Below are 26471 nucleotides of genomic sequence, written 5' to 3' on the forward strand. Positions count from 1 at the left end.
TATTCCATTACTATCATTATAGCATTGTTTGATGCTTCCCTGTGAAAGGGCTCATGATGACTGATGGCATATTAAAATATGGAAAAGCTGTATTTTTGCTAGAAATGCTAAAATCTATCAAGCTTTACATACTGAATATTTTTGAAACAATGTTTTTACTCCCACTACACTATGCCTTTGCAACAATCATGTTTTCCCACAAAGGAATCTGTTCATCCTAGCTTATTTCTTTAAAACATGTATAAGCCCTACCTTTTCCCAGATAACTGGGACCCAAGGAGGGAACCAACAACAACAACAACAACAACAACAACAACAACAACAACAACAACAACAACAACAACAACAACAACAACAACAAAATCAGCAACAGGCCTTAGGGCTTCCTATTATTGTTGTCTGGAAAAAGAGAAACAATTTCAGAACAAGAGAAGCTCTGTTTAGCCACAATAACCATGCACAATCAAGGCGTAGGGGGATGGGAGGAGACCACATCAACTTGCCACTCCCTTAACCTGCTGATTGGGTCATCTGCACATATGTGCTGCATGTGAGTAACCTATGTGCATGCACCTGTGTAGAAGTGGGACCTGTCAGTGTGATTTCACGCTGTCCTCGACACACTGATATTTGTGAGCATGTTGTCCCAGTAGGTCTACAAGAAGGCAAAGTTCCCCTCTCCTGCCAAAATTTTTCAATTAAACGTTATTGTTTGCCAGGTAATATCTTTGATTTACTGATTCAGCTGGCACACTGCTATTTTGGAATGAAGTCACACATCATCTATTATTTTATGTTATTTATGAGACTTGGGTTGGTAATATAAATGGTATCCCAACTGAAGCAAACCGAAGCAAAGGAATGCCACGTGCTTGTCACTGATACTGTTTGGTTCTGTTCTGTGGTGTTTCCCTACTGGTTGAATGACACTGGTTGTGTTGGGCTAAGTTGCAACAGTGTTCCTTGCTTCAGTTTGGTTTGGGTGGAATAGATGTGATTCTCTGATGTGTGTTTTTGGTCTCCTTGCTTCATTTTAATTCTGGGGGGATTCCATTCTTGTGCTTCAGTATTGTTCTATTGGGCTTTCTCTGGAATGAGCTCAGCTTGCATTTGGGAGTGTGCCTTGGTCATGGCAGCCTTGTCCCAGTGTGTTTCTGCAGTGGGAGTCAGTTTTGTCTTTTCCCATAGGAGACAATGGAGTGGCTGCGAGCACCTTCTTTGGAGGTCCATAGTATTGGACCCCAGAGTCCAATGCTCCTGAAACTTTAAGGGTCTTTAGAGGACAGTTAGGATTAGGTCCATTTAAAACATAGTGGAGTTTGTTTGAAAAATGCCACCCCAACCCTCTGGATAGCCTCCAGATAGACTCCCCATAGGGAATAAGGGAAAGTGGCTGAGGGCACGTTCTTTTGGGGCCCATACAATGGATCCCTGGCAAAAAAAAACCTTCATAAAACTTGGGGAGTCTTTAGGGGACGGGCAGAAGTAGGTTTGGTGAAGTTTTATTTAAAAATGACGCCCCCCTCCTCAGCCCACCAAATAGCCCCCATAGGAAATAGTAGCCAAATTTTACAAAACTAATTCAGTAAAAAATATGGAATACTAAATCTAGTTTGGAATTCACCTTTTTGATCCCAAATCCCTGGATTTCACTGAATCAGCCAAAATTTAGTATTTTAATCCAAAGGAAGCTTGATGATTCACCGGCGGGCTGTGTTGGCACCGGGTGCAGGATGAAGTAGAGGCATGGCCAGCCTCAAAGAGGAGCAGCCGCCCCCGCCTCTGGGCCAGCTGCATGGCCAGCACCATTCCATCAGAGCAGCACAGGAGCAGCAAGTTCCCCTCCTACCCTCCACTGTTCATGGAACGATGGGGGGCACTGTCACAACTTTATGGGTTTGGCAGTTTTGAGGTTGGGTGAGTGGGCTTTCGGGACTGCTCACCCCGATGGATCTGGAAGCAAGGGTCGCCTGGCAGGGCCAGTGATGGGACAACGTGTGCTGAGGTGTGCCAGCGGGAGGCTGGCGGGAGATGCATCGGTCGGCAGCCTGGCCCTCCAATGCCAATGGGGATCCGTGCCCAGATGCCAGGCCAATGCTCCATCCAGCTGTAATCAATAAAGTTGTGGCCATTTCTAACCCAAAAGGTGTCTGGTGTGAGTTATTCAGCCAAAACACAGTCTGACATAGCACATAGGTGACAAATACCAAACCAAACTGCACACCCCTAAGCCTAAACTTTAGATTTTTAAAGGGATTAGGTATGGCCCAGTGGTACAGCATCTGCTTGGCATGCAGAGGGTCTCAGGACAATCCCCAGCATCTCCAACTATGTGGTACAGGTAGTACGCAGGTGATGTGAAAGGCCTTGACCTGAGAACCTGGAAAGCCACTGCCAGTCTGAGTAGATAATACTTATCTTGATGGATCCGTGGCAAGTCCTTAACTGACCTGCAACTGCAGAACCTTGAATTGACCCCATTTGCAGGTGCCTTGATAGTCCAGAGAGATCTCCTGTGGGTTCAAGGAAAGGGTGGGTGGCAGCCATCATAGGGATTGGGGGTGCTGCTGTTCATAGGGATTGGGGGGGCTGCTTTAAGTTGGGGGTTGTCTAAGGTCTACATTGTGGCTGGAGGTGAAGGTGCCCTCATAGTTCTGATATACGCTGTAGGGTAGATAGTCAGTGGACCATAGCCTAGGCAGTTAGTTGTGACAGCGACTTGCCTCATAGTCCATTACAGTTCTGTGTTCTAGTTTATCCATCTGTATGCCCTGCTTTGCATACAAAGACACTCTTCTCCAATATGTCCTTATATCTAAGGATGGACATATTCTACTGTTTTTCCCTATCTGACCAAGTTACTTTGACCAATTAAAACTCATTCTCCAGTTTAATTTTTTTTATGCCCAGGATGAGGCACAATAAAGAAAAAAAAAGGCTTAAATTTGTGCCTACAAATAACTATATACCTATATTTCTGTAGCTCCAACATTAGTGATCTCTGGATGAGATACCAAAAATGTTCTAAAACAGCAACAACAATTTTAACTGTTGAAATGAGCAGATTTTATCTTCAAAAGCGTGCTTGTGTACCTATTGTTTTGGATCCAACAACTGCCATCTAATAGATGTGAAGCCTTACTCTGGCAGAGGAAGGTTTTCCATTGGAAGATGGCTTGTGCTATCAGAGAATTCTTTTCCATTTAGTAAAAGAGAGTCATATGATCTCTCTCTCTGCCTGTGTCTATGTGTGCTTTATGTTTCTTGTATGAAAAGTATATATTAAAGAGTAGCCCTGAAATGATACCTTAATTGCATAGTATCGTTATTTTTCTTAATTCCTGAAAGATTTTATTCAGCAGCTATGATAAGAAAGATCCAAGATTTATACATTTTTTCCCCTGGCTAATGATTCTACAGGAAGCAGAAGCATTTACTTAAAAAAAATATTTATACATTTGTAACCTTAACTAACAAATAGATTATTATTTATTGTAGAGTCAGCTGAATTTGATTCAGTTTTTATTTTCTAATTAGTTTCCTTTACTGTTTCTTTTAACATCTAAGGGGGAAAAATAACCATCTGTCAAGCACTTAAGAATCTCCTGTCCCAAATTGTTCCCTTGGCAAAATATAAGGGAGAATTCAACCTTTCCCCCACTAAGTATCAAGAAAAAAATTGTCTGCCAAAGATTTATAGATTAACTAATTATCATTTTGTTCACGGAAGAGAAGAACTACTTTGGCTGAAGGCTAATGGTGGAAGACTAATGGAACTGCAGAAGTGTGGCTGTTCTAACAGGAAAAATATGACAAGCGAATGTTTTTAGTAAGCTGGGCAAAGGAAAATCTTTTTGTTCTCCTGCTGGTTGAGGGAGGCCCTAAAAGTAAAGTTATATTTTCTTCTGTATTTTTGCTGCATAGCCTTGCACTCTGCCTTAGTAATGATAAATGAGAATGGAACTATAATGGCAACTTCAAAATGCTATCACCATCTTAACCTCTACTGGAAAGAAAATGTCAACTGCTTGCAGAGCTCTGAATTGATGTCTGTTATAAAGTCAACACAATAATCCAGAACAAAATACGTTCAATCACAAGCCTTTGCCATATGGCCGCTTGGTTCCACCTTTTTTAAATGAAACAGGCCCTACAGAAACGGCATGTTTCAGACAGGGAGTTCTTGAAAGCTGAAATCCTGTGCCGGACTACCTATGTGCATACTTCACTGCTTTCAGTGGAACGGGTCTGAATCCCTACTCTCACCTAGAAGATCGCTAGATGATCTGGAACCAGTCACATCCTCTCTTAGACTAACCTACCATATGTGGTTGTTGATGGGAAGGTAAAATGAAGCTGAGGAAAACAGTGTTCTAAACCTCTTTTAGTCCTCACTGGTATGAAAAAGTTGGGTATAAATATCTAAGTGACAAAACAAATTCAGAAGCTTTCAGAAATAGTTCACTGTGTTTCCATGCAGTCCCACATATGGAAAAACACTCAGAAAGAAGACTGGAAATGCTAGTTCCCTTCCTTAACCCATGTGCAATAGTGATACTTGCCAGGAACTTTAAAAAAAAAGTGAGAAAAATCAACAGTCCCACTGACTGGGTACATAAAGCTTCAGTATACACTTTAAGGAGCTCTCTAGATGGTGGCCTAATATTTCACTTCAGTTACATGTGGTTAAGCTATAATGAATTTAAAAGCTCTTGCTGGCCATGAGCCAATAGTTCACAATTCATACAATGAGCTCTGTGAAATGTAGAACCTCCTTATAAACGTGAAAGATTTCACATCAAGACAGAAATGGAACAGACTTTGGAAAACACCTACAGAAAACACAAACACCAAAAGAGAAATGTAACCCTAATACACTCCTTAGAATTAAAGTAAACATATTTTATATATGACAAAAGGCATCTGAAGAGGCAGTCTACAGCCTATAAACTGTATCTCAGGGACTCAAAGAAATCTTTAGGGGCAGCCATCTGCTTGGATATGCCTAGTGGGATTTTTGGCTCTGTTTACTTCAAAAGATCTCCATGACATACTGCAAACTGTTTCTGAAAATTCCCTTCACTGAAAAAGTAGTTTGCTGCTTGATTCCGATGGGAGTATTGCATGGTTATTTTGATCTTGGCACACGTCCTGTTAAAATTAGCTAGCCCCAAAGGGTGCCACATCTATAAGGATGCCAGATGCCAGATCCCGCCCCCACCCCCATCCCCCTGGCAACCAGCGGGAGACTTACTTTACTGAGGAACCCCTTGACAGTGATGTGATGATGCCCCAAGTGATGTGTTGACATCACTCCCTTTGTGCCTGGAAGTGATATTAATGTGCCATAGAGTCTTTGGGGAATGCTAGAGTGACCCTTGTCACTTCTGTTTTAAACTTCCTGCCATCATACTAGGCCTAACCCACCCATTCCTCTTGCTGCTGCTCAAGGCACTGGTGGGCTATAGCATGAGGCCTGGAAACTCTACGCATCTCACTCTTTAAACAACTATACCATAAGACGAATACACTTAATCCAAGCATACTTTACTTGTCACTACTCCATTCATCATGAATATAATAATGGTCGAATCCACATTACTCATTCTAAGTCCCATGTTCCCCGCATTCCCCACGCAATCCCGAGTGCCGGTCACATTACCTCATTAAACAGACACATTTCATTCGCATTTCTCCTGAATATGTGGTCACAGGTTTTCAACGGGAGTTTCATGGTGGCCGTGAACAGGCCAATGCGCAATTTACACGTTTTTTTAAAAAACCACCCCCCTTCCTGTCTCTCCGGCCGTTCTGAGAGTTCCTATTGGCTGATTCAACTTGCAAGTGCTCCGTAGTCTGCAAAAGACTGTTTTTGACTTCATAGCATTGGATTTATTGATTATGCTGTTTCTGAATCAAATCTGGTAGTTTGAAAAATCATTTTGGGGTGAATCCATCCTCAGAACGGACTCGCGAAACTTCCTTTTTAACTGTTTTTTATTTTTTTTTATTTTATATTACTGTAATATCGAAATTATGAAATATCGAAATAATGACACTCCAAGGAAGTGAAACTTCAGTAAAATTCAGGCACTGAACTGTCCTGCATAGGAAATGCCCACAAAAGCTTCCCACATGCTTCCAAATTTCCAAAAAAGAAATGGGAGAGAGCCATCAGTGCTGTCAGTGGGGGAAAGAGAGGCATCATTATCTTCAATGATGTTTCTTTATAAGGCAAGATCGAAATAACGGAAAAGTGCGCTCAAAAAAATAAAAAAAAATGGGCGGGGAAAAAAAGTTCCCGCCCAAAAAAGCAGTTTTCGAGCGGCCGTGTGACTGGAGGGACACGCGAGAAAGACGGATTGGAAGCAGGAATGTGAACGAAGAGGAAAAAATCGTGGATTGGAGGCAAACGGAAGATATCCGATAAACATGCGGGTAATGGGTGAATGTGGATTCAACCTATGTGTTCATAAATCACTGTGAAACCAACTGGACATCCAGGAGCATGGCAGCGCATATGACAGTCAAATGCGACAGAATACATTCAATATAAAAGCTGGACAGTCAAGATAGCATCTTTTATAGAGAAGGAACTTGCACAATACAGTCATAAAGGTTCGACTGTTATAAAAGAAAACTAATTCCTTACCTAAACACCTTGTTTCAGTTCCACTCCATAGACCAGATGAGAGACATTCCCTTACAGCTGAGCCCACCAGCATGAATCCTAAATCACATGTAAAGATTGCTGTTGATCCATATGTGATCTGAGTTCCAATCTTATTCCCATTTGGAGGTAGAGGAAGTTCTCCACAAGAAATGACTAAAAGGTTAAAACAGGATGAAATATGTTATTGGCACTGTTCAAATTCAAAGATTTAATATTCATTTTCCATTAAATTAAAATATTAGGTGCCTCAGAGGCAGTATGCAGTGATAACTGCATGGAAAATTCTGTTAACAATTAATATGACGTTGGAAGACTATACATATGATTGTTAGGAAAAAAGGGATACATAATTCAGATGCAACCCAACTGAACAAGTGAGTAGCTGTAAAGCTCTTTGAATCTGCCTTCTAAAATGTATGAGACTATTTTTGAACACTATGTAGAAGCTACAAGTCATGAATAATGACTGTTACATATGCATTCTATGCATTCTGCATTCTATGGTTGGATCCAGCTAACATTTTCTCTCCATCTCACCCAATTCCCCTCCTTACTACAACTCCCCCCCCCACGTGGCTCTTGTCTATGCAGATCCCATGATCTCCAGCACAATCCTCTCTTTTTCACATTGAGAAGGTGGTTGGTTCCAGCCCTATGTATGTATGATAAAGTAATTAAAACATTCACTGCTGAGTCATTTTAGCTTTGTCATATTTTCAAATGGACTTCATTGAGGACACAAGTAAATGATACGGCATCTCCAGGGACAATCTGTGGACACTGCAGTCACTTTGCAGCAGGCATTCTCTTGCTTTAAAAATGCCATGGGATCCCCATCCTGTCTGGGGCCACAGAGTGGGGGAAAGGAGGGGCTCTTGTTCCCTGGCACTACTTTCAAGCATCCAAATGTCTGAGACATTTGAGATCTTGAAAAATGATGTGGGGGAGAGATGGGAATCCCTCCTCCCATGCCCTCAATCCTGTGCAGAATCGGGAGCCCATGGTTTTGTTAAAACAAGAGAATGATTGCAGTGTCCCTGGGCTGTCCCCAGGGATGCCATATTGTCTAGCTGTGCCCTGAGACTTCATCACAATGAAGAGTTTGAGCAGTACAGCCACTGAGAATTTTTCCTACATGCCAGATCGCTGGATTCTACGAAACGTGATAGGTGGGGTGTGACAAATAGTACATAGATACACTAAGCTATGACAACATGAAGACAGAAGGCTTGCGACCAAAGTGGACCTTTCGTTGATGAGCAGAATACTCACTTTGGCAGTATGGTCGTTCATTTCTCCAACTCCATGTCCCATTCGCAAGGCATTCAATTGATTCTGGTCCCAATCCATGGTAGCCAGGGTCACAACTGAAAACAACTTTTGTTTTGTATTCATAGTGAGAGCCATTCACTATTCGCCATCTCCCATGTTCCAAGGTGAATGAATTGATGCTTGGGCATGTAACAACTTGAGAGAGAGACAGGGAGATAAGAAGAATTTGTGCTGTTTTTGTAGTTTCTTAGAAGGAAATTAACATGCATTGGGGGAAAAAGGAGAATTTTCCTTGAATACTAAGCAGATGAGTTCATGTATTGAGGATAGGATATTATCTGAGTTCATAACCTAAACAGCTGCACAGTGATCTGCAGACAACAGCTAACTTGGATCCTCTCTGAATTTCAACATAAATATAAAAATTTAGATTTAATTTCTTATCTTTGGATTTGATGGGTGATTAACCAGATTTATATTAATGCTCAAAATAATTACTTAATGGATTAAGTATTACAGCTAACAAGTACCATATTTATTTGGCTGGTGGTTTAATCCTTATTATAAGTACCTTGGTTCTTTCTGGATTATAGGCATGATACCAGTTTATTCCTCTTACATACTGAGAATTCCCACCTAGTAAAGTCTTCACACTAGCAGACCTATAGAGATAAGGGCCATCATATTCACCATCACAATATGATCCCGCCATGACTCTTTGTCTCCTATATTGCCCTTTAGATGGAATGATTCAATCCCTTTGTCACAACATAACATCATCATCTCCATCTCCCTTGAGTTCACCGTTGTGTTATTTGTTTAATCTTCTCCATCCCAACTTTGGAACTCCATAGCCTTTGATGTTCTCTCATTAACACAGGCCTATCTAAATAGCTGTATCGAAAGAAGAGGCTGCCCCAAGGAATGAGTCCGAAACGTCACAGTAACAAGCCCCAGGGACAATAGCTACTGAACTCTGTAACTCCACTCAAAATAAATTAAACACTCAATAAGACTCGTGTCCGTACAAAATTATTCATTCAATTCAAGGTAAATAAGCCATCAGTTCTAGATATCAATTGGGTAAATTCAAAAAAGGTAAGTAAACCATCAACTTTAGGCAAAAATGCTACATCCAATATACAGAAAACAGACTGTATACCCTTGCTTTTGTCCAACAGTGTGTACAACTTAAAGCCCTTTAAATATCAATGTGAAATAAGTCATCTTATTCATATGCCATGTAACACACTGCAGTACACGTGATTGGAGATCCGATGAAGGTACACGTGATTGGAGATCTGATGAAGGTAGGAAAACACTGTTGGGAGACGCCATTCTGGTCTCCGCTCGAAGAGGAGAACAGGTAGGGGAAGCGGTGGAATCCCGCAGATGAATAAAGTTCTCGTGAATTCTTGTGTCTTTCAGGTGGAGAAATGCAGATGAAGCGGGACCCAGAGGGCCCCCCTCCTATTCGCCCTACAAGTGGCCGGCAAAGATGAATCAGCTTGTTTCACAGATGTTCACTTCCTCAGGGGCCACCATATAATCCACCAGTACAATAATTTTTTACTTTCCAATATATCGAATCAAAGAATCTCAGGTGCTCCTAGCTCTACGCACTCAAGAACGGTCTCGATGATTTTTTGAATTTACCCAATTGATATCTAGAGCTGATGGCTTATTTACCTTGAATTCAACAAATAATTTTGTACGGACACGAGTCTTATTGAGTATTTAATTAATTTATTTTGAGTGGAGTTATAGAGTTCAGCGGATATTGTCCCTGGGGCTATCTAAATAGCTGGCAGGCCTTTCTCCAGCTCTCATTTCCAGTTTCTCTCTTCATCAGTCATTTTACTTGATACTTTTAAAAACATACATTCCCCCCTTTAAAATACTAATAACCAAGCAAGAACACCAGTTTCAAACAGCAAAAATTGTGTGAAAGTTAAAGGATTAAACCCTTTCTCTCTTTTCTACATAGCTCCAAGGCAAGTAGTGGCTGCACAAGACTGTAAATTTACTTTTTACGTATAGAGTGAGTTGCATGGTGTTTCTCCTGTGTTTAATCCCAGAGAGTCAGACAGCTTATATAGCATCTTGGTTTGTTCCAACTGAGAGTTCAGGAGGTAGAACAGAATATTAAACTTTGGGCACAATCTACTAGGAACCTTTCCCTTTTCATGCAACCTGTGTTATTTTGGAATTCCCCATACATTTAGCTTCCTCATTCATTTTATTTTCCTGCTGCCATATTCCTTTAATATTTCCACCTATATATACATTTCCCCCTACTTAAAGAATCCTTTACTCCAGGGGTCCCCAACCTTTTTGAGCCTTCCTTTGGTATTCTGACCCTAGTGGGTGCAACCACAATGTGGCCCTCCCAGCCAGCAGCATAAGCTGCTTGGGGCAGGGGCCAGGTTTGCAGCCCCGGATGAAGGGAGGCAGACCCTCCTTCCCCAGGCATCTGGGGATTTTCCCTTGGAGGCAGAGCAAAGGGCATAAAAGCCTGCTCCACTTCTCAGGTCCGCAGTCTTCTTCTTTGCTCAGCCCGCCCACCCTCCCCATTGCAGTGCAGGATTAGCCGGTTGCTGTTTTTCAGGGCCAGGTAAGAATATTTTGCTCCTATCCTGATTGGCATCCTTGGCTGGCAGGTTTTTTTGCCTACCTTGCACTGTAGGGGGTTAATTAATTAGATCGTGGAGCTGTAAATAGCTGGTCACTGGCAGGATAGGATGGGATTTGAGTGGGGCAGTGACCCCCTTGGCACATTCCCTTAGGGGAATTGGGGGTCTGTCAGGAGCAGTTGGTGGGCTTCACCACTGCCAGTTCCAAGGGCAGACTGCCCAGTGGGACTCCTGGACAAATTCACCCCTATGGGCTTCACGGCACTGGGGGTTAGAGCATTTCAGGGGAACCACTTGCCTGGCTGCCGGGTACCAGCCATCCTTTGGAGGGTTCACCCTTGGGGCAGTGGGGGATCACCCAGGCAGGTCAAGGCAGAGGTCCAGTGAGACCACAGAGCTTGACCTGCACCGCTAGTTAGATCCCTTGCCAATTCCAAGTTTGTTTAATTAATAAAGTGGCCCATATTTTAAACCCACACAACTTGTCTGGCTTTTATTTCGACTGGGGGGTGGTGGCAAAACAGTGACCACAGGTTGTGGAGCCAACCACAGAATGCCAGGGAGTGAGTTTATAAATAACTCTAGTTGTAAGAAACTCTTCAACATTTCAGGCAGAAGCTCTATTTAACAGGATGCTTTTAAAAATGAACACTTTGTTTTAAAATATTTTCTTGTATATACACAACTTACATACAGTAAGTCAGTGGATTTCCTTGCCCTGTAGTGGCAGCTGCTGCCAAAGCAAGGTTTCTAAAAATCAAAAGCTCTGCTGGACAAATCTGGCCCCACCTACTTTCTAAAACACTTGGCAAGCACCGGGAAAGGTGTCAGCGGGCACCATGGTGCTGATGGGCACCATGTTGGGAGCTCCTTCTTTATACCATATAATTGACCTTTAAAAATACATCAAAACTACCTAAATTATCAAATGTAATCACTTGAAAAAGACTTTAGTTATAAAAATGGACAAAAATACTTTTTGAACCTGGATTGTCCTTACCTACACAACGAGGAGTTTTGTTATGGTTGCTCCACGTGCCATCTGGTTGGCAAGCTGCAGTCGTAAGTTCCTTGGATGATAGCCTATAACCATCATTGCAAAAATAAGTAACCCTTGTGCCTACTAAGTAATCTGTTGTCAATATCCCACCATTCGCTGGCGCTTTTGGAATTCCACAAGATATAGCTGAAGATTGGGAAATAAAAAAGAGAGAGATATGATTTGTCCCATCTTACTACAACCCGCCTTTGGTGGATAATATCTTTAAAATTCAGACACACGTAGGTAATTGTAATGAGATAGCATTCATTTTGGGTAGGAACAGATCCGTAGAGGGGGAGTAATGGTTCATGGTTGCTGGAACTAACATTCATGCCCCACCATGCTTCTGAGTATATACTTGATGCACCACAGGTTACCACATATGCAGTTAATATGCTAGACAGATGGGAAGTGCAGATACTGGGCTGGATGCAGTCAAGTTTCACTTGATCTCACTTAATTTTCCTTTCTCCACTACAGCCACCATCCCATGTGCCCTTTGTTCATGCAAGGCCTATGATCCCCAACATAGCCTTGTTTGGTGGTGAAAAGGGGCCCCTTGAGCCTTTTTCATTGGTGGAAAAGTCGGCTGGATCCAGCCCCTTATATACAAGAGTCTTTGTGTATTCAGAGGTAGGACCTGTGCAGTAGTAATCTTTGACAGTATGGGTTTGGACTGGTGGAAGCAGGCCTGATTCCCCTTGAGATCTGCATGTCTAACCAAACATATTCCTGAACAGAAGAATACTTTTCAAGCATTTCCAATAATGATTTAAATGATATCTTAGATAGGGGCATAATTTAACTTTCTCTCTTATATACCCTCAACATGTCCCTCTTCCTCTCTAGCTTACCACTGTAGCTAAGTATATTAAATATATGCTGTTCTTTTTTGGTATATGATTTTTTTAAAAAATAAAAAAAAATCCATCACATATTAATATTCATACCTATCCAAATTAGGTATAGAGAACAGATAACTTGGCCTCAAAGCCAAAAGGCTGAATAAGTACTCCGTCATCGTATTGTGAATTTTAAAGCCATGTCTAGCAGCTTCTAGGGGCAGGGAGACACAACATGTTGTGCTGTGTGATTCCAATCCTACAGACTCTTATTGGGGCATAACTGTTACTGGAGTGGATCCAGCTATCCTCCATGGAGCCTGCTTTCATCCTAAGGAAGAGTCACTTAAATGGGAGGAAAGTACTGGTGATTTAAAAACAATAAACAAATTTTGGAAAAAAAAAAAAAAGGAGGAAGGTTTCAAACGAGCCAAGTGGAAAAATTAGATATAAATAATTTAATGAATACCTACATAAATAAATAAACTTTGCTCCGCAGACAGGTAGGATAGGGGTATAATATATCCCATTAAATTTAGTGATACTTCTAAGTAAATATGCACAGGATTGAGCTAACTAATCCTATTAAAGGCTTTGGACAGGCTGTTTTTGGCAAGACCATTGAGGTGATTAACATGTGTTCTGGCCCTCAGCTGGGAGTTCTATATTCATATACCTCTATTTCCATTAGATAAACAAAAAAGAAAAAAGTTTACTCTTGCTTTCCAAATATGGTGTGTGTGTGTGTGTGGGGGGGGACCTAGTTTTGCCTCAATACCAAAATCACAGAAGATGTTTTTACACAAGACTGAGGGCCAAGCTACAAGTGACGAATGACACTTGAACAGCAAGTGGATTGAGTGGAGCGCAAGTGAACAGGGAGAAATACACTTGCCGTTCAAGTGTGATTCGTCACTTGTAGCTTGGCCCTGTGAGTACCCATAGAGGACTACTTGATCACACAAATATTGATGAGACAGCTTCAGTGGAGACCCTCATTCTAGCCAGTTGAAACATTAACTGGGTTGACCAAGTTCCCAAGTAACCAGAACACAATGCGTAAATGACCATTTCGGCCCTAATCTCTTAATCTAAAAAGAGTCCAAGTGTGCCATCCTAAACAGAACTACACCTTTCCGAACACATTCATTTTCATGCACTTAGAAGTATACAAGTCTTTTTTGGATAACACGGCATTTTTTTAATCATTTGTCTCTATTAGAATGCATAGAAGAATACTTCCTGGAAACTTTCTGTGTTTTGCTCTTTAAAAGCCAATTGTTAACATGAATTCATTTGGATCGACACCAATCTTGATTCCAGGATTAGCTCCTTTCTGTGTATCACACAAGCCTAAACAAGTTTCTGGCTACTTCCAGGGCCGGATCTAGTGTTGCCAGCCGGCACCCAAGGCAACCCAAGTCCGGCTTCCCGCATGTGTGCACAGTGCGTGTGCGCTCCCGGCACTGTACGATGATGTCATTTCTGTGATGTCATCATGCAGGGTGGAGCATGCCACCAGCGCGGCAAGCCGGCTGCCCCGGCACATGGTGTGCTGAGGAGCTGGCAGCGGCAGCATGGGTGGCTGGGAGGCTGCCCGTGCCATTTGCCTGCCCCACTGAGGGGGCAATGGGCTTGCAGTGCACTCCCTGTCCTGCGGGGCAAGCGAATGGCGCAGGCGGCCTCCCCCCTCCACTTAGCTGCCCGCGCTGCCACTGGTGTGCTTCCAGCAGCTGACAGCTGTGCCCGGCGCCCCCTCTTTGGTGTCACCAGGGGCAGACTAACCCCCCCGTCCCCCCGTCGATCTGGCCCTGGCTACTTCACTGACACAAGGTAGAGAAGCAGGACCATGCCTAACATTAGCATGCTCACTCAGCAGTTTAGGTTGTCCCGAGAAGAAAACAAGAAAGAAAACCATCCTTCCGGGAAAAATAATTGGCCTTTGAGGGAAAGAGAACTTTTCTTTTTGGATCTAATTGCTTGCCGTATAACTGGGGCCAGATACTGCCTTCTAAGAGAACATGTGCCTTTCTAAAATAGCCTATCAGCAGCACAGCACCCATCAATACATGTTACAGGCCTCACTTCTTCCCTTGGGGATTTTTTGCTGTCCAGATGTTCAGACCACTGTCTTGGAGATCAAGCCACTGCTTGGACCTTCATAGGAAGCTATAGTCATCTCTGTTCTCTCATTCACTCTGTCTTTTTGGCCTCTTGCTTCCCCTGTTGTGTGAAGTAACAATGCTTGATGTGATTATCTCCTTTACTCTGCTTCTTCATGTTGAACATTATATAGAACAAGTAGATGACCCACAAGGACATGCAGGACTCATCTCATTTCCCCTATATTCCCTCCCCTACTGTTTTGTTTTTCCATAACTGGGAAGCTCCTTCTCATCCACCAGCCAGCCTACCTTTATCTACCCCTACATCTTCAGCTTTCCATCCTTCTCTATCCCGGACAGTCTTTTCTTGGGAAGAGGCCAAGCTGTTTGGCAGCTAGTGCTGAGCCAGGCTATGTGGTCCCTGGGCCCAGTTGTGCAATGGTCCCCACTGGGCCAGGCTGAGTTGTGTGGCAGTAGCTGCTGGTGTCCAGGCAGAGTTGTGTGGGCAGTGAGTTTCCAGCAAATCCTCCTCATCAGTGGATATGATAGTGAGGAGGTGGCAGGACCTTTTCCAGAGCTGATTTGGCCTCCTTATCCAACCAAGGATTGGAAGCCTGGGCAATATAGCTGTGGTTGCCTGGCAACCCCCCAACAGCTACTGAGAGTTCCATGGGCATTCTTTTTTACCCACAGGAGTTGTTTGTTCTTTTGCAGAGTTTTAATCCCCTAACAGTTTTTCCAAGAGTTTTCTTGGAACGTCCTTCAAATACGTAGAGAAATCGACCCATCTGATTCTACCTCCATTTTGCTTCTCTAACAATCATATCCTCTATGGTTTGATTCAGAAGTAGATATATTTATACCTACTGAAATGTCTCGCCACTTTGTCAACAACTGTTTAATAAAGCCACTGTGTTGGCTGCTGCCAAGAATAAGGGGGGGAGGGTAATCTAGGCCCACAGCATTTACTAGAGTGGCAACAGCAGGAAGGGTTTCTTCCTTATGCTCAGCTTATTTTGGTGTGGTTTATGGTTCAAATTTGAAACTGTGCCATATTCACGCTGACAGGTGTCGAGGATATGTAATTCTGATCACACAAAGAAACACTTTTTCTTAGCCATATTTGCTAGGGATCCTGGAGGGTTTTTTGCCTTCTGCTGGGCATAGAGCAAAGGTCACTGGGGGAGGTGAGGCGAGGAAGACAGCTGTGAATTTCCTGCATTGTGCAGGGGGTTGGACTAGATGACCCTTGGGGTACCTTCCAGCTCTATGTTAAAAAAAAATAGTTACTGATTACATGAAGGGATGAATATTTGACAAAGGAGGTGTGTATTAATAATTACTCTGCACAGTAATTACATTTGCCTTGACTCTCAGTGAGAAAGCCATACTTTATATGAAACAAACAAACAAACATAAGAAAAGGGAAAGTAGGGATTTGTGTGTTATATGCCATCAAGTTGCTTCCAACTTATAGTAAACCTACGAATTAATGACCTTCAAAATGTTATATCACTAACAGCTTCTCTCAGGTCTTGCAAAATTAGGGCTGTCCTTTCCGCTTAAATCTTAAGCTTATACTAAAACGGAATCCAAATTAGGCAACTTCTCTTTGTTTTATTTTAAATTCAGTTTTAAGAAAGACAGAAACATAGAGCTGGAAAAGGATCATCTAGTCAAACCCCACGCATAATGCAGGGAATTCACTGCTACCTCCCCTCAACTCCCTCAGCGACCCCCAGGATCCCCAGCCAATCTTGCTGGGAGGAGATTTGTTCCTGACCCCGAAGCGGTGATCAGCATTACCTTGGGCACGTAAGAATGGGCCACAAGAGCCTAGTACCTGTTCATCCTTTTCTGTCTTCCCTCTCACAATCTGCCTAAATTCATACTGAGTCATAGAATCAGCACCCTGATCTGGGTGGCCCAGTTGAGCCTGATTTCATCAGAGCTAAGCAGGTTCAGTCTTGATTCAGTATCAAGCTAAGCAGGTTCAGTCTTGATTCGTAATTCAATGAGAGACCTCCAAAGAAGACCAAGGTTGCTATGCAGAGGCAGGCAACGGTAATTCACCTCTGTTAGTCTCTTGCTATGAAAATCCCACCAGGGGTCGCCATAAGTCAATTATGACTTGAGAGCACTCTCCACCACCATAGAATTAGTATTGCTGTCAGATAGCCATCTGGCCTCTTCTTAAAAACCTCCAAAGAAGGAGAGCCAACCACCTCCCGAGGATGCCTGTTCCATTGAGGAATCACTACAACTGTCAAGAAGTTCTTCCTAATCTTTAGCTGAAAACGCTTTTGATTTAATTTTAACCTGTTGGTTCTGGTCCAACCCTCTGGGGCAACAGAAAAGTGGAAGGCGGTAGCTTCTAGCTGGCATATTTTCTTCAGCATTACATGGTTCTTCCCAAAGATGAACTTTCATCCCTATTAACAAAGGGATTATTTTAACCCTATTAAGGTGCCATCTATCCTACCTATGAGAAAATTCCAAGATCTTTTTTATAACTGAATGTTCCTAAAGTCTTACTACATCCATGTAATACCTTATTCACATTTGCAAAGAATAACAAGGACTTCCTATGTTCTTTTTCTTACTTTTGCTCTTTGTTACGTTGGTCACTTGTCTAGAACAGCCACCTACTGCTGTATCTATCCACCAAGTGAACTTTTCAAAATGTTCTTTCCCAATTCCCAGCTGACTTCTATTCATCATGCTATCTGCCACCAGCTTGCTCAGCTCAATCCACATCCCTGATACTCTTTTATCAAGGCTTATCCTATTCTGTCACCTTTGTCTACCCTGGTCAAACAAGTCTATAAGCTCTCTAGGAAAGCATCTGGTCTTTGTTTATTCTCTAAAGAACACCGAAACCTCTTGGTGTTAAATAAATGTTAAATCACTGCAGCAGTAGTAGTAGCAAAAGCAGCAGCCACCCCAAAACATGTACATTGCCAGCAGGAGAGTCAGGGCAAGCTGCTCAGAGGGCCTCAATGTACTTTTGTATTCTGCTGTTTGCACACTATTTGCTTTCAGAATCCTTAATAAAGTCATTGTACTCTTTCTTCTTTCCAATAACCATGGATCCTTCTATTTCCTGATCTGCTCCCCTAGAAAGCTAATATTTTTCAGATATTGTTTCACGCTGGCTGTTTTCTCATAAAGTTTTGTCACTGTTCTGCCTGTCAAAAGTGCTATATATTTGAGGGGAAAAAATATGATCCACTGCAGAAAACTACATGGAATGGTGCAAATTTTAATTGTATGTTACTCAATTCTTTACATCCTGCCTCCTCCCCTTTATGATTCTGAATTGTTCAGACATCAATTTATGCAGAAACGGTGATTTATAACATGGGAAAAAATTCAAAGCAAAGAAGATTCTTCTGGGCTGGTTGTAAACATGGTGCTTACTTTTATTTGCAGAAAACTCTAAAAAATCTCAGCTCTGTGCCTGAAGACCCAATAAATGATATAACACCCCCCCCCCCCAAAATACTTGTTTGCTAGAGGCCACGGGTGCAATATTTATCTAGACGGAAATCAGAAACAAGAAGGAAACCAAAATATAAAAGACTACTGGTCATGAATGTTTCAAAAAATTCAAGTGCATTTTTGGAATTAAATGGATAAAGCCTGCTCCAGAACCAGCAACATTACAACCACATGCCAGTCAATCTATTAGGGAATGACCTATGTGCACACATTCTAACCATGGAATTTAATGCTACTTTTAGAGAAGCCTCTTGAGGAAAAAATGGCTGCACACAGTGCACAGAAGGTCAAAGAGCAATGATAGCAAATGACCAAAGACTTTTATTGTTGGTCAATATTCTGAAAGAAAGGCTTAGTCAGTGATATCTGGGGGGGGGGTGCTTTGCTAGTAGGAATGACAGTGGCAACTGTGATTGCTCAAGCAGAGAAAATCCCTTACATGAAATTTGGGTAATGGTGGTGGATATAAAGGCTTCTCAGTCAGCAGTATGCAAGCATGTGGTTGCCAACTAGGTAGCTACACATGCTGACATGAGCTGGGGCAAAGACATCCAGTTAACACTCTCCATTTCTATGGAGCAGATGGAAAGACCCCATCTCCATCACCATCTCCGCCAGCCCATAACAGCAGAAATTGCTCTCTGGCAGACCATCTCATCAGCCACTTTTGAATATACTCTGCCTTTGAATATTCCTCCTTATAATTGTGAACAGGCTTAAGAGTGTGCACATTTGTGACAAGTTAAAGGGCTTACGCTATTAAAGCAAAGCCCAGTATTCTCAGTGCCTATCCAAAGAGATCAATCCTCACTTTTGCTAGTCTTAGAACCTGTCTCTGCCCCACTCCCTAAAAAGCAGCAGAGCTCACTGCTGTTGACCTTGTGCATCCAGGATCGTCAATTCCAGGTTGCAAAATTCCTGGAGACTGGGTGGTGGTGGAACCTGGATAGGGGAGAGGAGAGGAGGGACCCAAACAGGGTATAATGCCATAGACTCCACCCTCCAAAGCAGTCATTTACTCCAGGGGAACTGATCTTTGTAGTCTGGAGATCAGTTGTAAGTTTGGGGACTCTCCAGGTCTCACCTGGAGGCTGGCAACCACTTCCAAACAATCTCACAAGATACTAGTGTATCTGTTACAGTACAAGGGCCAAGCTACAAGTGACAAATGACACTTGAATGGCAAGTGGATTGAGTGGAGGGCAAGTGAACAGGGAGAAATACACTTGCTGTTCAAGTGTCATTTGTCACTTGTAGCTTGGCCCCAAGAAGGAATTTCCTATAGCCAGCCGAACACAACCCACTGGTCAAGTTTGGTAACAACTGGGGATTTAGTAAGTCCTTTTGTTTTTTGCCATATGCTGAGCACCGTTTGGCCATAAGTGATTGGTGGTGGGCTGTGTTCGGCTTGACAGGTCACAAATTGAGCAGGCCTGATTCAAAACAACAAATGAAAGGAACATTGAAGTCAGGTTGTCAAATATGTAAACGTTTGGAAGAGTTTCAAAACTCTTTTAAATATTAATAGAAATGTATAACCTTAATACCCTCCTTGCATCTGATGAATAGAGCTGTAGATCTTGAAAGCTTATATTACAATAAAGTTGGTTAGTCTTAAAGGTGCTATTGAACTCTTTACTAATAGAAATTAAGACACAGCATTTGACATTAATTTTATACCAAAAACACATAAAGGGATTCTTTTACACAGAACTGTTGTATTTCAGATCAAACGTTTATTCTCCCAAACTACTTATGAGAATTAGCACGGAGGAAATTTCAATCTCGCTTCAGTCGAAAGGTCAGGAGGATCATATACATGGGCTTGCATTTAAGTAGAAGTAGTACTTGGACAGCATAAACAGAGGTCTGCATTCCTCTTACTTGTGTCATCGGACACGTCCAAGAAACAAGTTTATAGAATAAAAACAGTATTGATGACTTTTCCCCAAGTTATGTAACCACAACTTAGTTGTGTTGATATCTCTAGTAGTATGTTTACATTCTTATCTACCTGAACAATATCTACCAGAACAATACATTACATAGCAGTATAATCCTCACTCCTGCTCCAGACCCTTTGTTTGACGTTGGCAAAAGAACCAAGGGTGATCACTGCCCATTAAAGCATTTGCTTCAGTTCAGGGGTAACATCTTGCTTAGTCCTGCCTATGATCTCCTAGAGGAATCTCAGTCTTGTGAAAGGAGAATCAAGTGGTCCACACAGCTACAGTCCAGCTGAGCTCAAGTTCTGGTGGAGGATGACCTATGGTCTCTTTGCTAAGAACAAATGCAGGGTAGCTGTGATGTCATTAAGTGTTTTGAAGGCATAAGCCAGTTCCCTCAAACCTCTGCTCTCTCTCAACAGACCCCCTAAAATGACAACTCATCTTGGCAGAGGGTGGTTTGATCAGGAATATAGAACTTCCAGGAAAAGAGCTAGTACACTATATTCAACAGATTTGTCACCATAAGAAAGGAACATCTATCAGTCACCTCATCTCTAGAAGGTCATTTCATATGAAGTTCCTTTGGCAGAAGAAGCTTCACTTCACTAAATTGTAATGGCAGGAACTAGGTCCCAAGAAAAGAGGGAGTCCTAGTTCTGGGTATTAGTTTCCTTCAGTTTAGCCAGATCCCCCCTTTATTGGAGGCTCAGATCTCAGCAAAAGACTGGCATGCCCACTACAGCCAAGTATTCAGCCCCCACCATTCAGGAGAATGAGGCAGTGAGGCAGTCACCATTTTTAGATCTGTCTACCTCACCACAATCACCTCCCATCACAGTATCTGAAATAAGAGGCCTCATCTCCTCTCTCTCCTCTGTTAAATCCCTCCTGAGCTGTTTAAATCCTTTCCTGAGTGGTGGGTGCCCATCTTTCCCAAGTTATTTACCCAGATCAATCTAATTGGTGTCTTTTTTCCCATCAGGGTGGAAACTAACCATTGTAGCCCCAGTATTTAAAAAGGGCGCCACATCAGTTCCCCCAAATTATTGACCAATTAGTCTACTGGGGATTGCCTCCAAGTTGGAAAGCAATATTTGCTGTGTCTGGTTATCTGCCCTGAACAAGCAGGGCTCAAGAAAGGGAACACTACTGATCGCTGCCTGACTGTTCACCAGCTGGTTCAACAGAGTATGAAGGGCCCCACCAAGGCCTTGTCCCCAGCGTTTGTGGATCTAACTGCTTCCTTTGACTCAGTAGATCAGAACATATTGAAAATTACATAAAAAGTATTTTAATGTGCAGAACTTTGATCAAACTTGTAAAGCTATACAAAGTTGTAAAGCTGTATCAAAGCTGTAAAGTTGTACAATAAATCTGAATCACAAAAATTGTTAGATACATATGAAAAAAAATATAAATTCCATCAACATTTTGATATGAAATGTATTGTCCATTTTAGGAATTTCAACTGCAATGGAAAACAAAAAAAATGAACTTCTTTAAAGCTCAATGAAGTTTTAAGAGTCATTCTTTATCTTGAAAATATAATACTACAACAGAAAAATAAACTACACTGCAGACTTTGAAGTAACATGGATCATATAAAACATGCATAGTTGCTCCAGTGAGCACATGTAATTCACAAATGAATTACACTTTTCCTACCAATATCAATATCAGGAACAGCTCCACATGTATATTTCACCTTGGATCCCACAGAGAATTTCCATGGGTTGGGGTGAGGTGAGGGCAGCGGCAGCCAGTTCCTACCCTCTTGTCAAAGAGTTCTTGCTCTCCCCTTGGTGCTGTTCCTGAGGGTACCCTGAACCTCAGGAATAGCACCATGGGGACATTTTGGGCTGCAGCAGGAGGAAGGAGGGAAGAAAGTCTTGCTTTGTTTATAGAAATCATTTTCATCCACGGATATTTCTGGTGGACCAAGCCCGGTGTTCCATGTGTAAAGCTGTCCGCAATACTGATTCGCTTGAATATCACTGGAATCATTAGACACAGATCCCAATGAAATAATGAAGTAGTGCTTACCTTGACAGGCTGGGACTGGTACATCCCATGCATGATATCCATTGGGAGATTTCCTACAAACAGCGGTGCTCTTCCCAACAAGTCGATATCCTCGGTCACAAGCCCAGCGGACTACACTGTTGAGCTGGCCACCCGTCTGACTGACAATGAACCCATGAGGAGGTGACTCTGGAGTGCTGCAGTAAAGAGCTTTAGAAAAACAAAACAAACAAGGCATTTTGTTCCTGACACCAAATTATTTAACAAAGCATCTGCTTGCAAGGATTGCGGGATACATTTTTGTCCAGTGAGAAGAAGAGTTGAGAGGTTTTTAATATCTGATAAAGCTACAGCCCTTATCCCAGTCCACTTTACCAGAACGCTATAGAGAGTTTCAGAGGCCTTCATGGTAATATAGAGTCACAATAGGATACCTGCTGGATTATGGATTTCCTGCCACAATAGAAAAGAAAACCAGGGTCTGGTGCTATGCCACTATTACCATGGACATTTTACCTAGTTCCACTTGCTTTTGGCTTCAGAACATATATAGATCAAACAATAATGCATGGGAGAAGAAACTAGAGACAGCAAAAATACTCCATAATTACACAGAATTCGTAAACCACACAATGGGGGCACCTAATCTTTTGCAACTCATTTATATGCTATACTTTGTAATATATTACTTAGGACTTCATTTTTTTTAAGTCATTATTACTGCACCAATTAATACTTAGACTATAATTTATTTTTCCTGTTCACATACATGATTTGTGAATTTTATTGCTTCTAGTCTGATAAAAATTTGCATGTGTTAATTACAAACATAATCTAAATACACTGTGTCAACTTCTAAGTTCAATTTTCTATCTGAAGATCTCGCATACCATAATTAAGTCTTGTTCTAACATGTACTTAGCTTAATTAATATTGGTAAGCGGATTGAGAAAGATGGCATAGAGCATTTGCTGGACAAACTCTGGTACAAATGACGTTACAGAAGACCCAGAGATGAAGCTTCAGTGTTCATATAATCAGGGTAGTGGAACAGAATTTCCATACTGGTTAGACACAACAGTTCTCTTGGCTGTACTTCACTATAGTTGGTACTGAATATTGGAAATGATCCATTTGCATATCTTGGGTGAGATCTTTTTTTCTCACGTGTACACATCATTGTACTGTGTTTAATCACTCACAGCTGATTGTATCAGTTTTTGTAAAGATAATAAAGGAACCAATTGTGTTTACGTACCTATGTATCTTATCCTGAAACCCTTTTTGTTGGTGCCATGGTCTGCTGACCATCGGAGAAACACTTCATGGCCACTGCTGGTTACATTTAGAGAGGATGAATAATCTCCACTTAGGGAGATCAGCAGTGGACTATGACTATTTGGTCCTTGATAACAGAGGCAGGGAGGAATGAGGCAGAGAGAAGAAAACAAACAGACCAAAATTAGAGAGGTATCAAAAGTGAAATAACACCATTCAATGGAGCAATACATTGTATATCATGCAACAGCTCATATATATGAGAACAGTGATGGAGAACGTTTAAAAATGACGCCATATCCCAACAATGCAAATGCAACTCACATGAATATGAGGCTTATGCAAACACTAGTAGCTGAAAACAAAGCACATGTATTGCACAGATGCATTCAAGGCTGTGTATAGTTACCGTCAAACACCTCAAGTATATCAAATTCCTTTTCCGTTTGAAAGAATTCAAAGTAAAGGCTAATGTTATAGCCCTTTTCCACGGTAATGGTCCATGCACACATTTGGAGGTTTGGGTAGCTATCTGGGTAGCCAGGACTCAATATCACTCCTGTTGAATCCAGGCGTAACTCATTAGCAGGACAGAGCACTACAAAACAGAAGAAACACTACAAAAATTTAGATAGCTGGAAAGTTTCCCCATCCTGTCATGTTTAACAGTCTCAATATGCACATCAATGGCTTTATTTCCATGAGCACAAAAATCTTAAGACGTATTAACATGCCTTTTCTAAAATAAATCACTACATGAATAAACAGTAATTAATGCTTCCGATGCCACAATAAGGAGACTTTTCCCTATTAATGTATATCAGTAAAATCTGCTTGGATTTCTATCTATTTTCAACAGAAGGTGCAGTGCTATTTTGTGAGGAAATTGAAAAGATATAAGAAAAGAAATGTTCTCTGGTGACAAATTTGGCTAAAAATTCTTCTATAAGAATAAATAATGATAATAACATTTGATTTATATACCACCCTCCAGGACAACTTAACGCCCATTCAGAGCAGTTTACAAAGTGTGTTATCATCACAACAATCACCCTGTGAGGTGAGTGGGGTTGAGAGAGCTCCGAGAAGCAGTGACTGACCCAAGGTCACCCAGCTGGCTTCAAGTGGAGGAGGGGGGAATCAAACTGGGTTCTCCAGATTAAAGTTCTGCCGTTCTTAACCACTACACCAAACTGGCTTTCAGCATGAAGACCCTGTCAGACTTATTTTTTTAATCATTTGCCTCATGCAATTATGGCATGAAGTTGACTAACCAGAACTGCTGTCTTCCCTGCATACCTATGCAGAGAGTACTTCACCTGCACATGTTCTAGAGGTCCTATTCTCAATGAAATTACGTATGTGTGCACGCACATTCACATACAGGGACACAACAACCATAAATCTTGTATCAAATACCAAGAGGAACAACAAAGGGCTTAATCTGGGATTGGGTTCACTTCATTGTCTGAGCTGTGTCTGGTGTCCTATTTGCCAGAGCAGTGAAATGTTTTGTTCAGTACTTGTTGTAATTGTGGCAAAGAGAGAAGTTCTACATAGGTAAGGCATATCACTTAATACAGTTTTGCATAAAATTACAACCAAATATGGAGAATAAAGCTGTACAATGTTCACAGTTAAATCCTGAACTAATGATTCCAATGAACCTGGGTATTGCAGAACAGAGTGGCCAAAAATGTAACATTAAGGACTGATTCACACATAACAAAGACTTTGGATTACATATGTGTGAGGTTCTGTGCCTCCCAGGTGCATGGGGGTCTAATTAGAATCAGGATTGCAATTTTCCTGACCTTAAAGGACCTTGAGAAATTTGTACCCAGGCTTGCTGGGTCTTCTGCTATAGCAGGACAGCTCCCATCCCAGGTGCCCTGCTAATCAATGGAGAAGTGGGAGCATAATGGGGGAAACAGGTGTTGTGCCAGTACCATGATATCACTTCTTGCATGAACCTGGAAGTAATGTCATCATGTTGGCATTATACTGTAGGATAGTAGATTCCAGGTACTGAAATCACAAGGTGTTTTCTCAGGAGCCTTAATTAAAAGCAATGGTCCCCACAGTCTAAAACAAACAGAACTTTATTCCTTCTTTATAAACCTCTGAGCAGTATGAAGGGAAACAGAGAATGAGATTCACTACCTAAATATATGCTGCACTTTGTGGAGTGCTACATTATTCAGATAGGAACTAGCAACAGATTGTAAGACACAGACTTTTTTTTCTCCAGGTTATTCATATCTGTGGTATTAAATGAAATTAAACCATGGTAAACACAATACATGGGTAAATAGATAATTGGGATAATTGGTAAACACTGGGTGATCTATCTTTTAGCTATAAGATGTCAGGGTTTTTTAGCACCTCAGTTCGATTACATTTCTCTCTGTAAACCTACTCCACTGAAAATTTCCAAATTATATTCATCTTAGTGCTGCCAGTTTCCAGCTTCTCTTTTCATTTAATTTTACAAGTCAGCCAAAGGCTAAGAAGTTGCTTGTGGGCATGCTCTGCTTTTCTGTTGTGCTCCAATTACTATAGCCAAAAGATCTCTTGATTTCTTAGCCATAAATTCATTCATCTTTTTACTGAATTACAGATAATCAGATATTATCTCAGAATTTGAGGGGTTCTCAGCTGCCAGGGAAAGATGATGAAATGGTCGAGATATGTGCAGTATTGGAAGGGCTATCTTCTCATACCTAAATTGCTTAACACTTATTATGATCTTTAACTGAAGCCTTTCTCTAGGTGCCCATGTCTATGGAGTTTTTTGGATATAGTAACCAGAGGTAGAACCTTCTCTATTGTGGCGTCTCAAATGAGGTGTGTCTTGGCTGAAGACTCTACAGCTCAATCACTACCATAATGAAATATGCTGGCTATTGATCTAGATAAGTTTTCAGAATAGTTTAGGCTTCATTTTCTTTTGATTTTGACTATTTTGCAATATTTATAAGCCACCTTCACATTCAGAACATTTTATAAATGTATTGTCGAAGGCTTTCACGGCCGGAGAACCGTGGACACTGAGAGATCTCTGTCTTTTGGTGCTACACCTCTGAAGATGCCAGCCACAGCTGCTGGCGAAACGTCAGGAACTACAATGCCAAGACCACGGCAATACAGCCCG

General features: G+C 41.7%; 1 protein-coding gene across 3 annotated transcripts in view; it reads right to left on the reverse strand.

Annotated features, from left to right (window-relative positions):
• CSMD3 (CUB and Sushi multiple domains 3) overlaps positions 1–26471 on the reverse strand; it is a 922268-nt gene that overhangs the window by 107238 nt on the left and 788559 nt on the right. For 2 of the 3 annotated variants that reach the window (XM_054984891.1, XM_054984889.1), the window contains 6 exons: positions 23727–23915; positions 23298–23444; positions 22061–22249; positions 11579–11764; positions 7946–8140; positions 6653–6826 (listed from right to left, as the gene is read on the reverse strand). In XM_054984891.1, coding sequence (XP_054840866.1) covers positions 6653–6826; positions 7946–8140; positions 11579–11764; positions 22061–22249; positions 23298–23444; positions 23727–23915 — 1080 coding nt within the window. The remainder of the gene's footprint in view (positions 1–6652; positions 6827–7945; positions 8141–11578; positions 11765–22060; positions 22250–23297; positions 23445–23726; positions 23916–26471) is intronic. The other variant, XM_054984890.1, reaches the window with a different exon arrangement.

The sequence above is a fragment of the Eublepharis macularius genome, chromosome 7 (genome assembly GCF_028583425.1).
Source record: "Eublepharis macularius isolate TG4126 chromosome 7, MPM_Emac_v1.0, whole genome shotgun sequence".
NCBI classification, from domain to species: domain Eukaryota; kingdom Metazoa; phylum Chordata; class Lepidosauria; order Squamata; family Eublepharidae; genus Eublepharis; species Eublepharis macularius.